The sequence below is a fragment of the Mus caroli genome, unplaced genomic scaffold, assembly GCF_978045245.1.
Source record: "Mus caroli unplaced genomic scaffold, Mus_caroli_1 scaffold_12, whole genome shotgun sequence".
In the NCBI taxonomy this organism is placed as follows: Eukaryota; Metazoa; Chordata; class Mammalia; order Rodentia; family Muridae; genus Mus; species Mus caroli.
In genome coordinates, this window is record NW_028227267.1 from 25,213,260 (window position 1) to 25,229,389 (window position 16,130).

Consider the following 16,130-nt stretch of genomic DNA (forward strand, 5'->3'; position numbering starts at 1 on the left):
TTTCTTAGAATCTTTCCTTCCTTTTATGACTTTGACCACTTTGAAGAGGTCATTAGTTATCTTGTAAATGTTTTCCATCTGCTTGGCTAATGTTATTTTACAATTAGAATGAGGTCATGCTGTTTTTGTTTTTATTTTCTGAGATAAGGTCTCACTCTGTGGATCAGGCTGGCCTCAGATTCTCAATGATTGTCCTTCCTCAGTCTCCCTGGTGCTAGAGCCACGACATAGGGCTAGGCCATGACTTTTGGCAGAAATATCACAGAACTGGTCTTGTGTCCTTCTCTGCCTTTCACATTAATGGGCTTATAATTCATTTTAGGGTTGATACTGTCTCGTGGGTTCTCTCACTGTAAAAGAGCTACCTTCTGTGTTTTCTCAGGAAAAGGAAATATATTTTCAATATATTTATAGGATTTTGGGACTTTTGTTTTTTTCGAGACAGGGTTGAGAGCTATGTAGCTCTGTCTGTCCTAGAATTTGCTCTATAGACCAGGCTGGTCTCAAACTCAGAGATCTACCTGCCTCTGCCTCTGGAGTGCTGGGATTAAAGATATGTGCCACCATAGCCAAGGTCCATTTATGGGGTTTTTAAAGCAAATGAAAAATATGTCATTATTTAAATATAAGAATACTTTCAGGTCACCCTAATTCTCAAGTTATATTACGGGATCTCAAACACTAAGGCATCTGTTTGTGTTACACAGACACTCTGTACTATCAACTCTAAAGTAGCAATCAAAAACAAGTTACCAGTGTAAGAGGATTTCCATTAAAATCCCATTGTTGGCAAACAGGATGGTAGTCTTGCCAAATCATGTGCTCTTTAGTTCCATCGGTTTACATCGTGAGGAGTGTTTCCAAATTCTAACAGTAATTGAGCTTATAGGGTGGTGTTTATTCTGTGTAGCCCAAGTAGAGAGTGAACAGCAGCTGTATTCCTCACTGTGTTAAGCACACTAGGGTGACAGAGACCTGACAGGCTGAATCCCTTGTTCTTACTTTTATGTAGAAGTTATCTTGTTTTTAAACCTTGTAACCTTCTGGACTGCCCTTCTCTCTATGTGGCTTTTATTCCTTCTTCAAGATTCAGTTCAGAGATCAAGTTTTTAGTTATCTCTGCCTGTCTGGATAGTATTCTTGAGTACCGTGTACCTGCCTCTGCTTGTGAGGTGGTGTGTTTTAATGACCCTAATCTAACAACAAGAATGAGTTCCTAACCACTGATGTGTCTGTTATAGCCTACCATTCTTCTCTCTGTGGGAGTTTCTAGGCAGGGAATTTTATGCAGGAATGAGGTTTGGGGGAGCCTATACCTCATGTATAAAAAGAAATGAGACGTGAACACTGTCTTCTGCTTAGCTCGGGTGCTTTTCATGTCTGACTTCCTTGCAAAAACTGAATACTCCGAGAATGCTGAAGAAATGAAAGGCAAAATGAAGTTCCCTTTCCCCTGTACTTCTAGAAGATCAAGTACAAATTATAGACTATTTCCCTGCCCCCCTTCCCTCCTCCCCCCTCCCTCCCTCCCTTCCTTTCTGGTTTTTTTTTTTTTTTTTTTTTTTTTGGTTTTTCGAGACAGGGTTTCTCTGTGTAGCCCTGGCTGTCCTGGAACTCACTTTGTAGACCAGGCTGGCCTCGAACTCAGAAATCCGCCTGCCTCTGCCTCCCGAGTGCTGGGATTAAAGGCGTGCGCCACCACGCCCGGCTCCTTTCTGGTTTTTATTTACAGTTACAACTTCTGGCAAATCGGGCGGGGGGTGGGGGAGGCTAGAATTCAGTCTCAGATGAGGTAAGGCTAGCTACTTGAGTGAATATGAAAAATGGTAGAAGTGTGTGGTGGGAGGCTGACGTCAATAAATTGAATAAGCCTTCCTTCTTTTATTTATTGTTGTGTACTTCCAGGCCTGCTTAGTTATGTTAAATACCTCTGACCTTTTCCCCTGCTTGCCTTTCTCAGCCTGAACGTTTATATAAAGGCTTCCAATGTGATTAGCATTGATGCTTCTGAAATCACATGGAAACTAGATGGTCAGTGATAAATTGTGGGTCTCAGCAGTGGGCAGCCCAGGAGGCTTTTACATCTGCCTCTTCCCTGAATTGAAAATGCTGCTGGGGCCATATGGCAGAGTGCCTCTCAAAGGAGGACTTTCTGGCCAGGTCCCATAGCATCACGTGCTTCTGTATTAAACTGGAGGTTATAGTGCTTTGGACTTGATTTACTGTATGCAAGTGGAGTTCAGTCTTAATTTAAAGAGGTGTGTGTGTGTGTGTGTGTGAGTGATCTCATTCCAGTAATATTTTCCACTCATGGGAAGGTTTTATTTAGCCATGATTCTCTGTAAGTATGGAAGGAAAAACACATTAATACCTATCTGACCCTTTACTGACTTCTTCCCTTGACAATGCACAATGCTTTATTTAGGACAAAGTTAAATTGCCTGACTAGCTTTTTTGTGTTGGCTTTTCAAAATAATTTGTAATTATTATGTAGTGAAATGTGTAAATGTCTTCTCTACATGAGCAAGGATTATTATGGCCTGACTTAATGTACAAATTTGTATACATGTTGCTTATTGAAAAATGCACATCAGCTCCATGTCTTTAGAACTTTGAAAAATCTACAGTAGAAAAAAAAGATGTTGGAAGTTTTAATCAGATGATACTTGATAATTCTTAGTTCCCCATCTTTCTCCTTGTTTGTCTGTCTGTCTGTGCTTGTGTCTGTCTCATGTCCTCTCAGTGTCTGGGCCCATGTCTCTCAGCCTCACAATTCCCTCTCTGCTCTTCTCAGGCCCTTTATCTTTCTTTTTCTTTACTCTCAAGGCTCTGTCCTCAAATTGTATATCATTCTCATGTCCATTTCCAATGAATTCTGCTATTTTTACATGATACAAGAATAGGATAAGTCATTTTATTTGGGTGGCTATGCATAGTGTAGCCAAACTGGAGAATTGTCACAAAGATTTTAATCTTATTTCTCCTGATTGACCGCACTACACACACTCTCTCTCTCTCTCTCTCTCTCTCTCTCTCTCTTCCTTCTAAGGAAGTGAGAAATGCAGAGGACATAATGGTGCATACCTTTCATCTCAGCACTCTGAGTCAGAGGCAGGTGGATTTCTTTGAGTTTGAGGTCAGTCTGGTCTACAAAGCAAGTTCTAAGGCAGCTGGGCTATATATGAAGGAGGAGGAGGACCCTAATGATGGTGAGGATGGGCTGAAGGAATGGCTCAGCAAGAAATATGCTTGTCACATAGCCCTGCTGTCTGAATTCCGTCCCCTGGGTCCATGCTAGGTGGGAAGACCTGGCTTCCAGAAGTTGTCCTCCAACCCCTACACATGCACCATGACATTTGTGTAGTTGTACATGTGTGCACACACAGAACAATATCTTTTTAAAAGGAAGCTGACCATTTACATTTAAAAATAATATCAGAAAGCTTATTTGGTTACACAGTAATGTGAAGTTGGGCTTGGAATAGTAAATCAATGTAATACATTCAGGAACCGTTTGATTTATATCACTAAGACTTAGAATTGGGAATATTTTGCTTGGGTGGTTAGATGGTTGAGACAGTGTCATGTAGCTCAAACCAGCCTTTAACTCAGTAGCTGAGGTTAACCTTAAACTCTTGATCTTTATGCAATCTTAAATTCAAGAATGAACTGCCATGTACTACCATGCTCAGCTCTGTACCTTTAAGATTTAAGTTTGTAAAATAAAATGTTCACTCATTTGTAGTAATAATGTTAGCCATATAATGTTTTAGAAAATTCCATGTTGCCAGGATAATAAGCATCTAATCCCAGGGAGCTCCCAAGGTTCATACTTGACGATTATGGTTATAAAATATGAGGGCTTTAATGTGATTTTACAAGTAGCTGACCAAGTAGGGGACATTTTTCCTTTGGGGGGAATTATTCATTAAGGGCAATAGTCATTTTTTTCCTCTTTCCATGGTAGTCATATTAAAGACCTTCCCCTTAGTTAAATTGTATAGTACATTTGTTTGTCCCTAAAGAAAAAAAGACAGTGCTGTGTTCTCTATATATACTCTCATACTCCTTTTTTTCTATTAAGTAGTAGTTCTAGAGAGGGATTTTGTATAAGGCCAAAGTATTCATTTAGTAAATTGTATTTATTAATACAGGATGTTTAATTGAACTGCCATGTGACGTCTTCATTTGCACCATCATTTTTATTTAAATAGACTCTGTTCTAATTAACATTACAGAAGGAGATCAAGCTGAAACCCTCACTTTTACACTCTCTTTTTTAGCTGCCAGTTAGATATGAGCATATTTGTGTTAAGTATTTTAGAACAACAAATCTGCAACGAATAAAAGTTACCTTATAAGACTTTTCAACTATTTTTAAAATAGAGCATATGTTAGGTTAAAATACTGTTCATGGGGCTGGTGAGATGACTCAGCAGGTAAGAGCACCCGACTGCTCTTCCGAAGGTCCGGAGTTTAAATCCCAGCAACCACATGGTGGCTTACAACCATCTGTAACAAGATCTGACTCCCTCTTCTGGTGTGTCTGAAGACAGCTACAGTGTACTTACATATAATAAATAAATAAATCTTTAAAAAAAATACTGTTCAGTACTGGAATTTCTTTTAGGCGATGATCATACAAATTGTTTCTCCAGAAACTGACTCTGAATTCAGATCCTTCTACCTAGAATCCCTTGCTGTATTTCTTTTCCATTTTATAGGGGTTTCTGTGACTTGTCTTGCCTCTTTCTGTGCTCTTACATAAGATTGTTCTTCTATTCATGAAAAATGGCACCCATTTTACCATTTCCTAAAGAAGACTTTTACTTGAAGGCTTTCTGGATGTAAAGGCAGAATGTATGACTGGGGGCAGAGAATCTTCATTATTTATAGCCACTGAATCTTCACATGCTTTTAAATGCCTTTGGAAAGCTAGGTCTTATGCCAAAAGTGTGCTTTTGTGTGAAATCTTCTAATGAACTACTTACTCAGGTCATATGCTTTTAAAGCCCTGCATTTCTTTCCTTCAGATAAATTGAATTACATGTTAACAATAACAATGCCATGCCATTACAAAGAAAACAGAATTAAACCGTGCAGATCGGGCTTGCTGGACACTGCAGCACAGAGAATGCTTGGGTTTTGTTGCCAAGGAAAGGATCTGTATTAACTCAGTCACAGGCTCGGAGACTCAAACAACAAGGTTTATTTTTTGACAGTTTGGGACCTAGACATCCCACATCAAGTGCTGGTGGTTCAGTTTGAGGTGAGGGTTCTTTATGTCTTTAGACCGCGCCTTCTCCCTGTCTCACTTGCTGTCTCTAGGACCCTGAGACTGTAGGATTTGGACTCTTCTCATCGAACTCAGCCTTTTCCACTTCATACAGGCCTTATTTCCAAATAAAGCCTTGTTTGGAATTTTGAATTCAGCCCAGGAATATTGGGAAGACAGAAACATCCAGTCCAGAACAGGATCTGTTTAATTACCAGAGACTACTCCTTCTGTTCCCAGCGTCTCGTCTCAGCTGTGACTTGCCTCTCATACTTACTTTATTGCAAAAACTGAGGATGACAAACTTTCTGAGATGCTATTTGTTTAGTTACATAACTGCTTAGTAATATTATGCATTAAAAATAGTATTTGCCATAAAGACATTAACTGTGATCCTAAATGACCCCGGGACAATACAGTGCTGTGCTCCTGGAGGAGTAGGCGGAGGAAGAGCAGCACTGCTGGCTCAGCGGCGGCGAGGAGGAGCCTGATTACAACCAGGTCAAGTTCTTTCTAGATGCCCTTTGAATCCATGTCGGGTTTCTGCCTCTCCAGAGTTCCAGGAGTGCCTGCTGCAGGAATTCCATTTAGTATTTGATTCAAAACAGAGACTTGGTGTTTGTGAATCACAAAGGCATTTTAACCATTTTTCTTCTGACCTCTTTCAGGTTGTTTGAAGGACGTTCATCGAGGAAACCAGAGAAACTGAAAACGCTCTTCTGCTACTTTCGAAGAGTCACAGAGAAAAGTACATTCCTTTCACTAATAACTATAATTTTTCTTGCTGATGGTGAAAATTCATATCAAATAACCTGGGTTAGGTTATATTTTATATTTTGAAGTATAATTGCTTGCTTAAGCTTATTTCAACAGCAACAACTTAATATAATATTCTAGATTTTATACTGTTTGTCTTAGTCAGGGTTTCTATTCCTGCACAAATATCATGACCAAGAAGCAAGTTGGGGAGGAAAGGGTTTATTTGGCTTACATTTTCCACACTGCTGTTCATCACCAAGGAAGTCAGGACTGGAACTCAAGCAGGTCAGGAAGCAGGAGCTAATGCAGAGGCCATGGAGGGATGTTTCTTGCTGGCTTGCTTCCCCTGGCTTGCTCAGCCTGCTCTCTTATAGAACCCAAGACTACCAGCCCAGAGATGGTCCCACCCACAAGGGGACCTCCCCCTTTGATCATTAATTGAGAAAATGCCTTACAGCTGGATCTCATGGAGGCACTTCCCCAACTGAAGCTCCTTTCTCTGTGATAACTCCAGCCTGTGTCAAGTTGACACAAAACTAGCCAGTACAATTGACCCCTTATCAACTTGACACACAAACACATCACTAGTAAGCCTCAACCCTTAGTTTCTTATTCATCCCCAAGATGTAAATAATTTTAAAAGTCCCACAGTCTTGTATATTAAAGTTCAGTCCCTTTAAAATGTCCAATATCTTTTAAAATTCAAAGTCTCTTAACTGTGGGCTCCACTAAAATACTTTCTTCCTTCAAGAGGGAAAAATATCAGGGCACAGTCACAATCAGAAGCGAAAATTAAACTCCCAACTGTCCAATGTCTGGGATCCAACTCACGATCTTCTGGGCTCCTGTAAGGGCTTAGGTCACTTCTCCAGCCCTGTCCTTTGCAGCACACAGCTTGTCTTCCAGGCTACACCTGCCTGTACTCCACTGCTGCTGCTGTTCTTGGTGGTCATCTCATGGTACTGGCATCTCCAAAATGCTGCTGTCTTCCACTGTAACTTGGCTTCAACAATAGCCTCTCATAGGCTCTCTTCATGGTTCCAAGCCTCAACTCCTTTGCATGACTCCTTCAGTCCTGGGCCATCAATTGCAACCGAGGCTACACCTTCACCAATGGCCTTCCATGGCCTTTCACAGTGCCAAGCCTCAGCTGCTCTGCGTGACCCCTTCATGCCTTCAAAACCAGTACCACCTGGGTAACTCTTACACATCACTAAGTCCAACCACAGCAAAAGGTACAACCTTGGCTATCTCTGGAACACAGCCTCTGTGCTCTCAGAAAACACTTCCCAGAAGATGTCACCTCAGTGATGCTGGTCTCTTCTTAATCACCACTAATTTCTTAGCTCCAGCTAACCAGCATCAATAGTCCCAGTAATGCAAAGATTTTACTTTAGTAGTTCTGGTATCTTGTTAATCACAGCTGATTCTTCAGCCCCAGCTAACCAGAACCACAGAATCTTCACAATCCAAATAGCATTGGCCCTGAAAAGAGTCTTTAATCTTCCCTCTGAAATTTCACAAGCCAGGTCTCCATGTTCTGCAGTGTTCTCAACATTATCTTCCAAGCTCCTATACAACATCCCACAGAGCTCTTAACACCAAATGGATCTTCTAGCCCAAAGTTCCAAAGTCCTGCCACAGTCCTCCCCAAAACATGGTCAGGTTGTCACAGGAATACCCCACTATGCTGGTACCAATTTGTCTTAGTCAGGGTTTCTATTCCTGCACAAACATCATGACCAAGAAGCAAGTTGGGGAGGAAAAGGTTTATTCAGCTTACACTTCCATACTGCTGTTCATCACCAAGGAAGTCAGGACTGGAACTCAAGCAGGGCAGGAAGCAGGAGCTGAGCAGAGGCCACAGAGGGATGTTCCTTGCTGGCTTACTTCCCCTGGCTTGCTCAGCCTGCTGTCTTATCCCAAGACTACCAGCCCAGGGATGGTCCCACCCACAAGGGGACCTCCCCCCTTGATCACTAATTGAGAAAATGCCTTACAGTTGGATCTCATGGAGGCATTTCCTCAACTGAAGCTCCTTTCTCTGTGATAACTCCAGCTGTGTCAAGTTGACACAAAACTAGCCAGTACACTGTTTATGTATAGACATAAATGTGTACTGTAATATCCAAAATTAGAGCTGTGTACTTTGAAATACATACCCAAGGTTTGTTGTGACTCAAAATGACCTTCAAAGGAGAGTGTAATGACCAGAAAATACATTTAGGATGCTTTTTTATTTAAAGAAGCATTAGCTAGCGTAATTTTTGTAGATCAAATCTTTTTTTTTTAATTAAAGATTTATTTATTTATTTATTATATGTAAGTACACTGTAGCTGTCCTCAGATACTCCAGAAGAGGGCATCAGATTTCATTATGGATGGTTGTGAGCCACCATGTGATTACTGGGATTTGAACTTGGGACCTTCAGAAGAGCAGTCAGCGCCCTTAACCACTGAGCTATCTTGCCAGCCCCTCAAATCTTTTTTTATTTTTTTAATTTTTGTTCCTTTCTTTCCTGCCCCTCTGTCCTACTTTGATCTCTATAATGATGATAAACAAACACCAAAACCAAAAGGCAGCCTGAGGAGGAGAGGAGGTTCTTTTAGCTTACACGTCAGGCCACAGGTCATCGCTAGGGAAGTCCAAGCAGAAAGGGAAAGGGTTCCTGGTTGCTGCTGGCTCAGTGTTACCCAGCCCAGCCCACCTGCTCCAGGGTAGTACTGTCTGCAGTAGGCTGGGCCCTCCTAGCCAGTCAGGAAGCAAGGTAGTCAGTCTCTCACAGACACAGCAACAGACAAACTTGATCTGGACACTTCCCCAACTAAAATCCCTTCTTCCAGGGTGACTCTATTTGAGTCAAGTTAACAATGAAACTGACCAGCACATCCACTATGAGACAGAGTGACATTTAGTGTGCATGTGTCTCTTCCTCTGTGGGACCTGACTGCTTGACTTCCCTGAAGCAGATTCTCAGAAGTGCAGCTCTAGGTACTCTACAGGGTACTTGGGCTACTGAGCAAGAGGATACACGCTCACTATGTTAACTCTCACCAGCAGGTAGACTTTCTTACAAGGTAAAGAAAACCAGATTTGCTGAGTTACTCAGGTCTATTCTGGTCAAGTGAAATGAGCTCTCTTCCTTTCTAGTTCTCCAGCTTGTGGGATTGCCTTAAATCACATCTTGAAGTCATTCTAAGATCATTTACCTCTTATGTACGGTGTTGCTAAATATTGGTCAAATTTTTAAAAAGAAGTCCTGTGAAGAAGGTTTTGATATTTAAGGGAAACCCATATTCTTTCTTAATAAATAGTATTTATAGCTTACTTAGCTTTGCACACTGTCCTGAAATGTTAAAGAAGATACAGGATTATTCAGGCTTATAAAAACACAATTAAATTAGAATTTGCAATGACTTGCTTAAAATGTAACCTTAGAGCTGGGATGTTTGTAAAGGGCTGGCAAGGACCTTAGCTTGGTTCCCTGTTTGCCAGAGAAATGGCAGGCACTTGTAATCCCTGCATTGGAATGGCAGAGACAGGCTATTCCCTATATTCTCTGGCCAACCTAACCTATAGGCCAGTAAGAGATCTTGTCTTAAACAGACAGACAAACAAAATAAATGAGCAAATGAATTAATGAATGAACAAATTAAATAATGAATGAGTGAATGAATGAATGAATGAATAGTAGTTGGCAGTGCCTGAGGAATACCCTTGTGTTCTCTGGCTTACACACATAAATACATGTACGTACACACACATGTGCATATATACACACATGTGCATATATACACACATGTGCATATTCACACACATATACAGAAATACAACTCTTTGTTGAGGTAGGATCTCATCGTGTAGCACAGGTTAGCCTTAATCTCAGAGACCTCCTATCCCCACCTTTAAGTGTTAGAATTACAATTATGTAATTCAGTGTAGTATAAAGCTATGAATTATTTTTACTAACATGCTTTAGATATAAATAAGTAATTGAAAGTTGACTTTCATATTCTGATTATCAAATCGTATATTTCTTTTCTAAAAGATAATTTGCTTTTTTAAGACTTCATTTACTTTAAGAAAAAAAATCTAAAAGGTTTTGTTTGTTCACTAGAGATATATAAACCCTCTAGAAATGTATTAATCAAAAGCCTTGAGGCTTGGATTGAAGAAATAAATTATGTATAGATAAATAAATTTATATAAATAAAAATGTTTCTTTTTGCTCCTCCCCTTCTGCGTAGTAATTTACTTCTTTGCAGAAATATAGTGTGGTGTTACTGTAGGTCTTGATGTGACTCCAGTGGCTGGAGGACAAACTCAGGAGAGTGAAAGGCTTGTAGTAAAGGTTCTGGAGTCTGCTGTACAGAGACCTCAGAAATTGATTTAAAGTCCCATAATGCATTAAACTCCAAGACACTCATCTATGGTAGGAAGTTCCATCATACTGTGTGTCTCCAGAAGGAGGACTGTTACAGTCGTGGTGACTGTTACAGGTGAGCTGGCACACAGAACTAGCACACAAGGATAAATGAGAAATCAACCTGGCTGTGCAGAAAGGAGATAGTGGAAATTTACACATCTCAACTGTGATCCTAGATAGAGGAGTAGGAGAATCTCTGAGAATTTGAACCATAAATTTTATGTGCCAAGTCTGGAATCCTACCACCAGCGTGATCTGCAAAGGTCAGCAGCAGGATTGAATCCAATCTCAAGTCAGTAGTGCCTCAAGTTGAATATAAAAGCACATGCTGATCTTTTTTGGGAAAGTCCTATTTTAATTCAGACCCATGCCTTGATAGCTCCACTGTAAAATAATGTGCTAGTTTCAGAAACTCAATATATGAAGAAACAAAAACAAAAACCATAGCTTTAGAATAGATAAGACATAATTCTATCTAGCAGGACCTGCTTCTTACACATATGTATTTAATATTCATGATGAGGACTTTAGGACTGTAAGATAAGATAGTCTTCTGAATTATTGTATATAGTTTAGAAATAACGAAACTTACAGGTTAACTATTTAAAGCGTGTAGCTCAGCCATGCTCTCAAGGTGCTGTGTTACTGTTTATCGCAGAGCCAGGCCTCTCTCACCTTCTTGCTTTGCCTGCAGTGTTTATCTATCAATTTCTCTTAGTCTCTCTGTGCATTTGTCTTTAAAAAAAATCTAAATGCTATTGTAAGATCTGTGTTAACAAGAAGTCCTGGTTCTAACGCACTGCCTTCTGTAATATTTATGCTGAGCTTTCACTGGACTCATGGCCGTCACTACTAATAGTTTCTGACATCTCTTTCTTGTGCTTAAGAGCCTTTCCCCTCCAGAAGGAAGCAGGCGAGGCATCAGCCTTTTAGTTTGTTCTTCTTTAGTCTGAAGCAGACAAATTACTTCTGGCTAGATGACTTATTTTTTGCTTTTTGCTGGGAAAAAAAAAAAACCAAACAAACAAAAAACAGTTAATCTAGCCAAATAATTTTTCTCAAATTGTTGACTATCTTACTAATATTTAGTTTTAATCCCTTTAAGTCTATTGTTTATTTAAAATTTTTTTCTCAATTCTTTTAATTTTTAATTTTAAAAGTAATTCCTTTAATTACTTTCATTAACAGTAATTTCTCCTGTGGTAAAATGCCTATTTATCTGAGCAGAGCTGTTGACTAACATGTAAACCTTACTGACAGGCTCTACAATAACATGCCCAGGAATTGGTTTTTAAATCTTAAGACTTCACCACAAAGCACATAAATGTAGATCTGGTGACCAGCTTTTGAGTATAGGGTTAAGTTTTTTTTTTTTTAAAAAGAAGTCTATAAATTGGAATTCAGTCTTGTATTCATTGCTTATACTAAACCAACTTTTCAGTTTTTAAAACATCACCAAAACCTACCCGCTCTCAGGTCATACTGTTGTCTGTAGTTTTCTTTTGTGAGAGATTATTGTCTTATAGAATATTATAGATTATAGATTATAGTCTTATAGAAGATTATAGATTATAGATTATTGTTTTATAGAAGGAGATCCTTATGTTAAGATGATAGCATTTTTAGTCATGATCTCCATGTACAGCTGATCCTCTGTATCAACACAGTTTGTATGTCTCAGGGTGAACATCCGCTAAAGAGGAATCGGGATCTGAGCCTCCTTTCCCCAGTCTGCTCATACATATACGCCACTATGCCTGATTCTAGTTATTTTTATAGGTCTTGTTGGCCATATTTTTTGTTGAGTATATTTAAGTTAAAAATTAATATTTCATATGTATGTGTGTCATTTCTTTTATTACTTTTTGTAGAACCTACAGGATTGGTGACATTCACAAGACAGAGTCTTGAAGATTTTCCAGAATGGGAAAGGTAATAATAAAAATAACCATCAACTTTAGAATTGCAAGGTCCATTTGATTCTGGGAGGATTCTCTTTTCAGCTCTTAGGAAGATGAGTTTCCGTCTCTAATGGCCCTGCCTCCAAGGAGTTTCCTCCTATAAATAACTTACCCATGGTTGTTATTGTTAGCACGTGGTTTTTCAGTAAGATTCCCATCCTCTGACTTTGTTGGGCATTCTGAAGTGCATTCTGTTTAGCATCAGGTTTCTGTTCAGGCTGCTGCTGAGTGCTCTCCCTGGCTCCTTGTGCAGCTGGGGTGTATATTCCAGTGGGTTGTTCTGGAGGACGGGGCAAGGAAGCATGTCTTGTGCCATGTCTTAGAATTGGCATGTCAAGAATTTTGAACTTTGATTTTGTGTGTGTGTGTGTGTGTGTGTGTCTGTCTGTCTGTCTGTCTGTCTGTGTCTGTGTCTGTGTGTGTCTGTGTGCACAATTGACAGATTTTGTGAATTCCTCACTACAGGTCTTTTTTTTTTTTCATATGTTTATCTGGTAATTCTGAACAGAATAATAGCCAGTCCGATTCAGTCCACATTTGTAAGATCTTTAATACTCTGAAATAGAAAATACATTTCCTAATCTAGAGCAAATTTCCAATGATTAAAGAAAATGGACCAGCTTTTTAAATACAGAGAAATATATAATAAAACTTACTGTTTGTATATTTAAGGAATATATTTCATGCTAAGAAATGTCTCTCATTTTAAATATTTTTTTCATAGTTTGTAATTTTGTTCATAATTAGTGATAAAGGAGAATGAGTTCTATGCTAGCTAACCTGGAAGGATCTGTCTGCTTAGGTGATACTTTGGTCATCAGAGATGGATATTTCAGAAGGCCAAGTGCATGACTGAAATGACTCTTAGTAGTGAGCAGTGGGTAGAAGAAAGTATCGTGAACATGCAGAGGGTCTGAGCCAGGACAGTGTGTACAGAACCATGGCAGGTGGAGGTGAGAGGGCCAGGAGCCCCCAGGACATCAGTGACACCATCCTTTCAATGATGAAGACCAGACAGGCTCATTGATGGCACCTTCATTATTTTAACTCCACCCACCCATGGTTAGCTACTCCGCCTCTGACACTGCTTTTCGCCATGGCTGGCTGACTTCTCTAAGTCCCTTTCCCTGTTCGTTCTCTCTCTCTCTCTCTCTCTCTCTCTCTCTCTCTCTCTCTCTCTCTCTCTCTCTCTCTCTCTCTCTCTCTCTCTCTCTCTCTCTCTCTCTCTCTCTCTCTCTCTCTCTCTCTCTCTCTCTCTCTCTCTCTCTCTCTCTCTCTCTCTCTCTCTCTCTCTCTCTCTTTTTCCTGGCACTACAATTAGTGAACCTGATTTGTCAAGTTCTTCAGCATTGGACCTTTTCTCAACCTTAAAAGTGCTCTCTTGATCTCTCCTTCTAAGATTGACACAAGTCTCTACTAACTTGTTTTACATCATAAACTCCCCTCTGACATTCCTTGATTTCATTGGTTTCTCTTAAAATGTGGTGTCCAGAACTAAACATTTTACTGTGTCGCCTGTCCAGTCTAGAGCAGAGAGCTTTGTTTTCCTTTGCTCGTCTACTATGCTGAGATATAGGAGTCAAGGAATACAGTCTGTTTTTCTACATACATCACAGTGCTCACTAGCCTGGCACCAATGTAGAGAAGGGACTGGTGGAAATGCAGTCTCTAGCATGGCTGCTTTGTGAAAGGAATACAGTAACAGCCCCTATGTGACACTGATTGCCCCTTTAACTCTGATAGGCAGAACCTAACTTGGTAGCTTTTAGCTGCTTCATGAGTGAGTTGGGGAGTGTCATTAAATTCAGTCTCCCAGACTCCACTGAACCAGGAAAGTGCATTTACAGAGGGAGGATGGAAGAGCGAAAAGGATTGTTTACTGCCAAGAAGTGGACTGCTCAGGCCCTTTCCTGAATCTGTTTCTGCCATATTTGAGTTAGCCCTTTGATTGTTAGCAGGTACCCTACCCATGCTTAGTTAATCACAGAGAGCCATAATCTGTGTCTTTGATTCTTGTGGCATGAGCTCATGGTATTTTCAGAGACTAAGCATGGATAACTACCAGGAAGTTAAAGGACCTATCAAACCTTTTCCTAATTATAGCGAGACTGGTACACCAGGTTACCAACTTCAGTTTTGGAGAAATGTTGCCAATCATATATTTCCTGGTTGACAGCTTAAGGGTTTCTGGATCATGCCTCTTTGTCTTTTCAATTATATCCTCATAGGCAGCGTAGTTACCTCTGAAGAAAATGACTGGAGATTAGGACCATGAAAGGGGAGTTTTTCTAAAAAAAGAAGCCTAGTTTAGTTCCATTCCCAGAACTCACAAGAGTGAAGGAGAGACCCAACTCCCATAAGTTGTACTCTAACCTGTACACAAATATTGTGGCACTTGGGCACTGACACACACACACATACACACACAGACAAAATAAATTAAAAAATACAATAAAGATGCCATTATACATTAAAACCTATAGACTTATACAAAAGATTATATGACCTTTTCTAAAAGCATGGTATACTGTTAATGGCTACAATCAATGAGAGGCCACGTGGGTTCAAATCTCTACTGCTTTTTATTTACTAGCTTGAGTAAATCGATTAAATGCTTTCCGTATTTTTATTTTTTATCTATAAAGTGGAAGTTATCTGATAATTAAATGAGTTAATCCAAGTAAAGATTTTAGAATAGGAGTTGTATTAAAGAATCTTACATTAAACTTATCTATCAGTTAGACTAGAGTTTAGCCACAGATATTTGTGAGCTCAAAATGTAGACATTAGTAAATCTCAGCAATAAACAGTATTTCTAAATTGTATGGATGTGTGTATGTGTTAGTGTATGTGTGTGTATGAGTTAGTGTGGGTGGGTGTTAGTGTGAGTGGATGTGTGTATTTTGTTTGTGTGTTTGTTCACCACCTACTCCAAAAACATTATAAACATACTATTTAAGTAACTTGGGTCTCATCTCTGTTATATCCTAATGTAGCTTTGTCTTTTTAGTCAGTAAGCAATTGAGGAGCTTTTGGAATCTACTAAGGAAAAAAATATCGTCTTCAAATGTTGTTCATGCAATGAAATTATCAACCTGATATATAACAGGCCAATATCTCGGTAACTATAGTTTGTGAAAGAAAAAAATTCTGCTGAGTACTTAGTTACACTCACTAAGTTTATTCGTCGACAGTGTTAATACACAAATTCTACAGATCCGAATCCCACTGGCACCTCTCCCTAAGCACAAGTTATCAAACTAGTGAAAATAGAGCCCATTTAAGAACCGTGCAGGTACTGGTCAGATTTTTTATATCAGATTGCAAACTCTAGCATAATAAAATTTCATTTTTGTATCTTGAGAAGTATTTTAACTGTTAATATCATATAGGAGAGAATACTATTCTGCCTCATTTTAATGCTTATATGCATGCTTTCGTGAAAAATGGGAGGATCAACCCAAGGAGCGTCAACATTTATTTCTGGCTTTCGATTTGATGGCTTCCTTTGTTTCATAATCATTTGTATTTTCAGATTTATTTGTTGTGCATTACTTACCTAAGAAAATACCTTCTACATTGTAGGTGTGAAAAGCCTCTGACACGCTTACATGTCACTTACGAGGGTACCATAGAAGGCAACGGCCGAGGCATGCTACAGGTACGTTAATATCACCAGGATATGTGCATTTAAGACTCCTCTTAATG

The 16,130-nt window shown here is 39.5% G+C and overlaps 1 protein-coding gene across 1 annotated transcript in view; it reads left to right on the forward strand.

Moving 5' to 3' along the window:
• Positions 1 to 16,130, forward strand: part of Parg (poly(ADP-ribose) glycohydrolase) — a 101,473-nt gene that overhangs the window by 46,486 nt on the left and 38,857 nt on the right. Inside the window, exons 10-12 of the mRNA XM_021181844.3 lie at positions 5,944 to 6,023; positions 12,333 to 12,393; positions 16,008 to 16,083. Of these exons, the coding sequence (XP_021037503.1) occupies positions 5,944 to 6,023; positions 12,333 to 12,393; positions 16,008 to 16,083 (217 nt within the window). The remainder of the gene's footprint in view (positions 1 to 5,943; positions 6,024 to 12,332; positions 12,394 to 16,007; positions 16,084 to 16,130) is intronic.